This window comes from Platalea leucorodia (genome assembly GCF_965183815.1).
Source record: "Platalea leucorodia genome assembly, chromosome: 2".
Classification (NCBI taxonomy): Eukaryota; Metazoa; Chordata; class Aves; order Pelecaniformes; family Threskiornithidae; genus Platalea; species Platalea leucorodia.
The window spans coordinates 58,865,647-58,874,225 of NC_138824.1; the positions used below are offsets into that span (position 1 = coordinate 58,865,647).

Genomic DNA, 8,579 nt, shown 5'->3' on the forward strand with positions numbered 1-8,579 from the left:
GCATAAATTAAAAAGTTCGTTTATAAATCAGCACCAAAATATCTCTAATAAGATTACATTACATAAATTATTCTTTAAAAAGTCCATACCTTACTTTATTATTTTCTACTTATTCAAATGGGCTTTGAAAAACGAATAAAAAGCAAATCGAATGAACTTTAAAAAATTATTTTCTATTCAAGTTTTCTGGTTGTTCTTAAAGTAACGCCTGCTTCTTTAGATCCAACACAACGACATGAAGACAACGCTTAAAGGCTTCCAGAGTGACAGCACCATGCACTGTACTAATAATATAATATCTCTATGAACTATATATATATATATATGTATCAGCACCAACACACCGCACGGAGGACATGCAGGAAGAGTCTGTTTCACATTACATCGTTCATTCAAGTAAGCTGAAAAATATAATGATTTTTTTTTTTTTTTACAAAACCACAGCATCATAAACAACAATCTATCACCAAAATTAATAAGAGAATTCTTTGGTGTGCTCTGTACTCTTCCGGGGGGGGGGGGGGAAGGAGGAAAAAAGGGGGGGAAAAAAAAAGGATGATGTCAGAAAATAAATTAATTCGACTGTACAAAATAATCGCGTTCACATACACGTTATTAACAATGACAAGACGACATCCACCATTCACGGCACACAAAACACATTTCCACAAGCCCTGGGGGAGGGGAGAGAGGCTGCCGCTTCTCCTCTCGGGGTCTCTGAGGAGGAATTAGTGCTCTTTAGTTTATTTGCACCCCGCTCCTGACGGAGGGGCGAGGGGCCGGGGTGCCCGTCCGTCCGTCCGTCCCCCGCCCCGCAGCCCCTCGGCCGCTGGGGGGGGGTGGGGGGGTGGGCACCCCGACCCCAGCCCGCCCCCCCCCCCCCCCGTTTCTTGTCCCCCCTCCTCCCAGGTGACTCTGCCCGGCCACCGCAGGGGGATGGTGAAAAGCAAGAGTGCGCGCAGGCACCGGCTCGGCTGGAGAGAGGAAATAAACCGAATATAGAGAAAGAGATAGATATAAAATAATAATAAAAAACATAATGCCCCCCGTCCCCGCGCCCCCCTCCCCCCCGGCGCTCGCTGGGACCGGGGAGCTGCTCCCCCCCCCAACTGCCTGCACACGGGGCTGGAGGGAGCCAGAGGCAAAGTCTTCCTCTGCGAGACGAACTTTAAACAAAAATATTAATAATAAAGAGAGTAGTAATAATAATAGCAACCCCAAGAAAAGGGAAAATCGCTGTCAGTTGTCGTGTGGTTTTTTTTTTTTAGGAAAAAACCAAAATGTATCACAGTATCGCAGTTGTCAAATAGCAGCGGGTTTCTTTTATTCTCCAGCTACGTTTTAGGAGCCATACGCGTACAAACCGTGGAGGAGCGATCAGGGAGTGCTGCATCTTTTGTCTTTCCTTCCCTAAATCGTTTTCACATGGTTACAGCTAAGGGAAAAAGAAAGAGGGCCGGAGAGAAAACGCCGGGCGCGGGTGGGACCCCACGACTCGGGAGAGGAGTCAACGATTACAAAGGAGCTGAACGGCAAGAGGGGAGGAAAAAAATGCGTTTATTTCATTTTATTTTACGGGATGCGTAACCTGTCCTCGACTGGCTGGAGCTTCAGCAGGTGCTGCCGCACGGGCAGGAGGCCGCTGCAAACCCGGGGCTTTACCCAGGCTGAAGAGGAGGCGCTGGGCTGGCAGCTAAAGTATTTAGGAGCCACTCCAGGGCCCGGCAGGGCTCTGCCAGCTTGCAGCCTTCCCCCGGCTCCCTCCCTTGTCAGGAGCAGCACGGCATGGGCAGGCCGGGAGCCGGGCACCTCCCTTGGCACCGTCCCCCGGCACGGGTGGCTGAGATGGCCCAGCCTGGCGTCGTTAATGCTTTTTCTTACCAAAAGAAGAAGGGAAAAAAAAAAAAAAAAAAAAAGAGGTCCGAGTCTCTTTAATTAAATTAGTTACCGTACAAACACCATAGGGTTTCGTACACGGAATAAATAGCGCGAGTCAAACCTGACGGCCCTTCCAGGCCGGCCCCCCCTGCCCGGCGGCTGCCGCTGCAGCCGGGACCGGCGCGGCGGGGCCGGGACCACCGGCGGCTCGGCACAGCTCGGCCCGGCCCGGCCCGGCCCTAGGGAGCGGTTCTGCCCCCCGAGGTCCTGTGGGGCTCGTCCCCCTCGGAGGCCGGGGAGGCGTCGCGGCTGGAGGGGGTGCGCGGCCGGCGGGGCCCCCCCCCGGCCTGGCAGACGTACCACTCGCTGAGGTTGGTGACCGGCGGGGAGAGGGCGGCGGAGCGGCCGCGGGGCGGCTCGGCGGCCGGGTCGGCCTCGGGGGGCAGCGGGCCGTCGGGGGGCCCCGCCGCCGCGTAGCCCTGGGCGCCCGGCGGCGGGGAGGGCGGCGGGGACTTGCAGTGGATCTTCATGTGCTTCCGCAGGGAGCTGGGGTGGGTGTAGGACTTGTCGCAGCCGCGGATCTTGCAGTAGTAGGGCTTGTCGGAGGTGTGGACGTGGGAGTGCTTCTTGCGGTCGCTGCTGTTGGCGAACTTCCTCTCGCAGCCGTCGAACTCGCACTTGAAGGGCTTCTCCCCTGTCGGGACACAGCAACGGCACCGTTACCGGCGGGCGGGGGCGCGGCCCTGCCCGCCGCCCGCTGCCCGCTGCCCGCTGCCCGCTGCCCGCTGCCCGCCCGCGGCACCGCCGCAGCCCCTCGGCGGCAAAGCCTCCCCTTCCCTCCTTCCCCCCACCCCGTCCCCTCACGACAGTCGCGACATGCCCGAGGCTTCCGATTACCCCCCCCCCCCGTGTTTCGCAGACCGTGAAATGTCGCCGGCGGCCTCCAAACCCGAAGGCCCGGGCTGGCGGCGGCGGCGGCGGGGCCCTGCCTTGTTTGCCCTCCGCGGCGCTCCCCTCGCACACGAGAAACCTTCATTACCGCTCTTAATGACCAAGCCCAAACAAAACCTCTCAATGCCTTCGCCTGCGAGGGCTGGCGTTTGCCGGCGGCCTGGCTGGCCTGGCACATCTCCTGCGTAATCCTTTCCCAATGGGGCACTGTGCTGTGGGAATAATTAGTTGGGGGGAAATCAAAGTAGCACCTGTGTAAGCACGGCGGTATAAAGGGGGAGCGCCCGGCCGCCCGTCCCGGGAAGCGGCGGGCGGGGGGAGCCGCCCGGGCGGCGGGGAGGAGGCAGCGGGCTGCTGTCCCGCAGCCGCTTACCTCGGGCTAATTTGGGTCTAAAAAACCTCCGGCCGATCTATTTTAAGAGCTTTACGCATTGTTTAACGGTTAAAGGGGTTGTGAAAATCAGCCCGGGGCGGGTTTGCCTGGCTTCCCTCCCCCCCCCCCCGCCCCGCCATGCCGTACCCTGGGACATATACGTTCCGGTACATATAGCCGTGCCCTGGACCGACCCTTCCCGGCGGCTCCCGAACAGGGCTGGGTAAATGCCTCTTGCCGAGAGAGCAGGGGAAAGAAAACGTGCCGGATCCCTCTGCCGCACACGGGCTGGGGTTTCTTCCAGCAACTTTTTCTTTCCCTGCCATGCTACGCGTCAGCCCGGCGCAGGCAGGTCTGCACTGATAATCCTTGTCACGACTGTTGCGACTCTCGAGTTAAAAAAGCTGTCGGTTTAGGCATGGCTGATGCGTATTTTCAGATCTGTTTTGCTCTGAGCGCTCAAAAATAAGAATCCAGCAGCTCTCTCGGTGGACGTTTTCTCATTTTCACCAGGCGATTTTTACTGCTCCTTCCGTCGGTAAAATCGTGTCGTGTTTAGCAAAATAATGACGGAAAAATAAAACTATTTTTTATTTTTAAAACCCGGCTATTTCTCGGCTGTTACTATAGAAACGTGTGCCTCCGCAGCCTGTTTACGCGTCAACTTTTTCAATTAAAACCGGCTCACCTACCAGCGAAGTGGTAGCACTAGAGAGAGCAAGTTTATCCTTAAAAATAAAAAAAAAAAGGTAAGAAAATGTATCTCGTGGGTTTTAACCGGAGTTTTGACACGCACGGAAACCCCCGCACACCCCCACACCCACCGAGACAAATCTCGAGTCACCTCGTTTGTTCATTAATTTTTTTTTTTCTGGAGAAATAAAGCGAATCTACCGAGGGTTTTGGCCGGTTTATACCTGTGTTACCCCAAGGACGGAGGCTCACACGACCCGCTGCCGGCCCGCAGAGCACCAAGCGCAGCCCCCCCCGAGAGATGCTGGGAGCCCCCCGGGATGCAGCGGGAGCGCAACTGCTGCCCAAACAGCATCCCCCCTCCCTGTCGGGGCTTCAGGGAAGTGCTTTTCCCCGTGGGGTCACGCGTGGGGACCCTCTCGGGGGCTGTGCACCCCTCGAGGGGCCGGGGGAGAGGGGGACCCTCTCCCCCGGCCCCTCGAGGGGTGCACAGCCCCCGGGTAGCTCCTCCTCGCCAGCCTCCGGATCTCGACCGTCCAATTCCACACAAATCCAGGAGCGGGGAAGGTCCCGGCGTGTCCCTGGCAAGCTGACGAGGGCGTCACGTCAGAGTTTAACCATTTGTAGGTGGTTTCAACCCAAGGAAAGGGGGCGAGATGCCGGGCGCCGTCCCTTGACTCCTCCCGGCAGCAGCAGTGCCGGTGGCTCGGGGAGGGGGGGGGGGGCACGGAGGGGGCTTTGGTGTCACCCCCTTTATTTTGGGGGGGGGGGAGGAATCGTCGGGGGAAAGCCTGACGAGCCTGAGGACCGTCTCCGGCGAGGGGGCAGCGATTTGGGGGAGGGGGGTGTCCCCGTTAGGATGCAGCCCCCGCCGGGGGTGGGACAGCGATTTGTCCCCAAAACGGGGTGAGGAGCAGGACGCGGTGTGCAGCTGCCGGGGTGATGCTTTCGAGGAAAAGGGAGAAAAAAACGAAGCAAGCAAACGCCTCCTGAATTACCGACATACTCTTCTTCCTGCAGGATTACCAGAAACGCGCAAAATCCCCTAATGATACAATTACGGTGTTATTATCCCCCCTCCCCAAAATGCCCATAATAAACGAATAGTTTGTAAATCTCACCTGCTCCCAGGCTGCACATGACTAAATTAAAGCTGAGGCGGCAAAATTACAGTAATTAATCTGATAGGGACGGGCAGAAGGTTTGGGATCCCTCGTCCACCCGGGGGCTGTGCGTGGGGAGAGAGTCACGTCCCCTTCGCCCTCCCGTGGACCGAGCTGTCATTCGAGGGGGTTGTTGCCCCCACCCACCCCGAGGGCTGGTTTGTGGTAACGGCCTCTTCTGCGTGGGAATAGCTTTCCCTCCGTGGGCTCACGCGTGGGGACCCTCTCGGGGGCTGTGCACCCCTCGAGGGGTCGGGGGACAGGAGTCCCCCTCTCCCCAGCCCCTCGAGGGGTGCACAGCCCCCGGCTGCAAACTCCTCCAAATTTCTTTTGCAAGGGGCCATGTCCCACGCAGGGCCTCGGGGCAACGCTCGACCGCAACTCAGAGATGCAAACTGTGCCCGATACATATTTAGGTTATTTTGGGGGGGTTCCTTTTCCCGCTGAATTCCTCTGACCGCTCCCCCCTTCAAGTCCCCCGGACTCGTTCCTTTCCCCCCCTTAGAGCTGGGATGGGGAAGGAGTTGAGGAGCCCAGAAAGGTCTGCGGTGAAGTTTTGTTTTCCAAATCAAGACAGATGGGGACGGCTAGATGACAAAAACACGGGCCTCCAGCATTTAACTCATTCCGCGGCGCCATTAACACACCACCACCCCCAAAAATGTGTCAGCCCCCCCCCCCCCCCCGCGGGAGACTTCTCCCCCCCCGGCCCCGGCTCTGGGCGCAGAGAGCTGGGCATCCTCAGGTCTCCGCAGCTCCATATGGGCTCATGCCTGACATATTCTGGAGATAAAAATCTATAATCCTTTCCGCCATGGGCCATTTGGTTTTACATCGGAACAACACGTTGCACGGTCGCCGCTTTTCTCTTCCCGAGCAGCACACAATAAATCAAGAAAGCAATTACGGCAACTCCACTTCCTTAAGTGTCCTCCGAGGAATAATATTTGTCTACCACTATAAATCCCGGCTTCGTTCGTTTTCGGCAGAGTTTTTACACCCTGAGCGAAATGCGTATTTCGGGGGTGGCGAGAAAGGAGGAGAAAAAGGGGGAAAAAAGAAAAAAAGAAAGAAAGAAAGAAAAAAAGACTCCAAGGTTCAAGCACACCCCGTAACCCCGAGCCCCTCCAGGAGCCCCGCAGCAGGCCCGGCCTCTCCCCGGGCATCCCCCGGGGGTGCAGCTGCCTCCTCCCGCGGCTCCCGCTCCGCGGAGCCCCGCCGGGCAGCCGGGGCCGCTTTGAAGTTTCCTTCCCAGATCCACAAAGAGAGGGAAGCCCCCTCCGGCGAGCGCCTTCCCCCGCCCCGCGCCCTCCTCCCCGGCTCCGCGGGCACCGCCGGCGGCGGGAGCAACGCGGGCAGCCCCGGCAGCGGGGTCGGTACCGGTAGCCCCGGCGGCAGGGGCAGCCCCGGCAGTACCCGTTGTCCTGGTAGCAGGGGCGGCGCCGGCAGCCCCGATAGCATCGGTAGCCCGGGCAGGAGAGCACACACGGCAGCGGGGGTAGCCCCGGCAGTGGGGGCAAGCCCCGTAGCGGGGGTAGCCCCGGCAGCGCTGGTCGCAGGGGCAGCCTCGGTAGCGGGGGCAGCCCGGTAGCCCCGGTAGCCCCGGTAGCCCGGGCAGCCCCGAGCGCCGCCGCCGCCCGCAGCGCAGCGCAGGGGAACTGCGCCCCCAAGAGCCCCCGCGGCCCCATCTCCGCCGGGCCGAGCGCCCCTCGCCCGGCTCCGTCCCCACCGGCAGAACCGGGCAGGAAAAGCAGAACCGCCGTCCTCCGCGGGGGGCCGCCGCGCCGCGCTCCCCAGCCCCGGGGTGAGCCCCCCGGGGCGGCCGGGCCGGGCGGCCGCTCAGCCTCGCCGCGCTCGTCCGCAGGGGCTGCAGTTCCTCTCCCCCCTCCGGGCTCTGCCTTATTTACTAATGGGTGTATTTATCCGGCGGTGGCGGGGTGTGGGGAGGTGGGTGGCGGAGGGGGTGGGGAGGGAGCTGCCCAAGGTGCGGGGGGGGGACACACGCACGCACACGTGTGTGCAGGGCAGAGGGGCCGGGTGCGTGTGCGTGGCTGTGTGTGCGTGGCCCGTGTGCTGCCGAATTACTTATTCATGAAAAAGTCACATGTCCGGCGGTGCGTAGGAGAGGAGGAAAAGAGGGGGAAAGGGAGGAGAAAACAACAAAAAAAAGAAGAAAACCCTTACAGAGGCGGCGGGGCGGGGAGGGGGGGGGGGCACCCACCTGTATGAGTCCGCTTGTGGATCTTGAGGTTTTCGGAGCGGGCGAAGACCTTCCCGCAGCCGGGGAAGGGGCAGGGGAAGGGCTTCTCTCCCGTGTGCACTCGGATGTGGTTGATGAGTTTGTATTTCGCTTTGAAGGGCTTGCCTTCGCGGGGACACTCCTCCCAGTAGCACACGTGGCTGCTCTGCTCGGGCCCGCCGACGTGCTCCACGGTGACATGGCTCACCAGCTCCTGCATCGTGCTGAAAGTTTTGGAGCAAGGCTTCCTACCGCCCGGCGGCGGCGGCGGCGGCGGAGGAGGAGGAGGCGGCTCCCGGTCGATCCACTTGCAGATCAGCTCTTGCTTGATGGGCTGCCGCATGTACCGCAGGAAGGCCCCGGCCGCCGCCGCCGCCGCCGCCCCGACGTGGGCATGGTGGTGGTGGTGGTGATGGTGGTGGGGGTGGGGGTGAGGGTGGTGCGGGTGCCCGTGGCCGGCCGCCGCCGCCGCCAAGTTGAGGCCGACGGAGCCGTAGCCTTGCAGCGCCGAGGAGGAGGAGGCGGCGGCGGTCCCGTAGTGCGCCTCGGCGCGCCCGTAGAGCTCCCCGGCGGCGGCCGCCAGCCCCAGCCGCATCTGCCCGTTGAGCGGCGGGTGGCGACCGGCGGGCGCGCCCTGCTCGCCGGGCGGCGGCGGGAAGGCGGCGTGCGCCCCGTCGGGCGCGCCGTAGGTGCCGGCGGCCGAGATGAAGACGCCGTGGGGCGGCGGGTGCGGGAGGTGGGGGGAGCCGGCGGGCGGGTGCTGCTCGCCCAGCGCCCCGTGCGCGGCGGCGGCGGCGGCGGCGGCGGCGGCGGGCAGCTCCCGCCGCAGCAGGAAGTCCCGGCCCGCCGCCCCCCCCGACGGGTTGCCCGGGAGGGCGGCGGCGGGCGGCGCGTAGGCGGCGGCGGTGGTGGCGGCGGCGGCCGCGGCGGTGGTGGCGGCGGGCGCGGCGAAGGCGGCGGCGGCGGCGGTGAGCGCCTCGGGCGTGAGCTTGAGGGCGGCGGGCTGCGCCATGTGCTCGGGTCCCAGCGGCGTGAGGGCACCGCCGGGGTCGCCGCCCGCGTCCCCGGGGTGGAGGTGGGCCGCGTGGTGGGGGTGGACGTGGTGGTTCCCCAGCCCCGGGAAGCCTGTCATGTTCTGGTGAGGATGGGGCTGAGCCGCTGCCAAATCCGCTAATCTCAGTGTCGGGTTCCTCTTGCTCAAAGGGGGCTCCATAACGACACAGCCAAGCCCATCTACGCTCGCTGTTGTTATTTTTTTCCCTCTACCCGCCTTCAAAAACAT

General features: G+C 61.7%; 1 protein-coding gene across 1 annotated transcript; it reads right to left on the reverse strand.

The window, feature by feature from the left end:
• Positions 1–2,117: 2,117 nt before the first annotated feature.
• Positions 2,118–8,579, reverse strand: LOC309599593 (zinc finger protein ZIC 5-like; the record flags this gene model as incomplete). The annotated part of the gene is made up of 2 exons (XM_082331141.1): positions 2,118–2,572; positions 7,280–8,579. The coding sequence occupies 2 exons, from the start codon at positions 8,577–8,579 to the stop codon at positions 2,118–2,120; spliced, it is 1,755 nt and encodes a 584-aa protein (XP_082187267.1).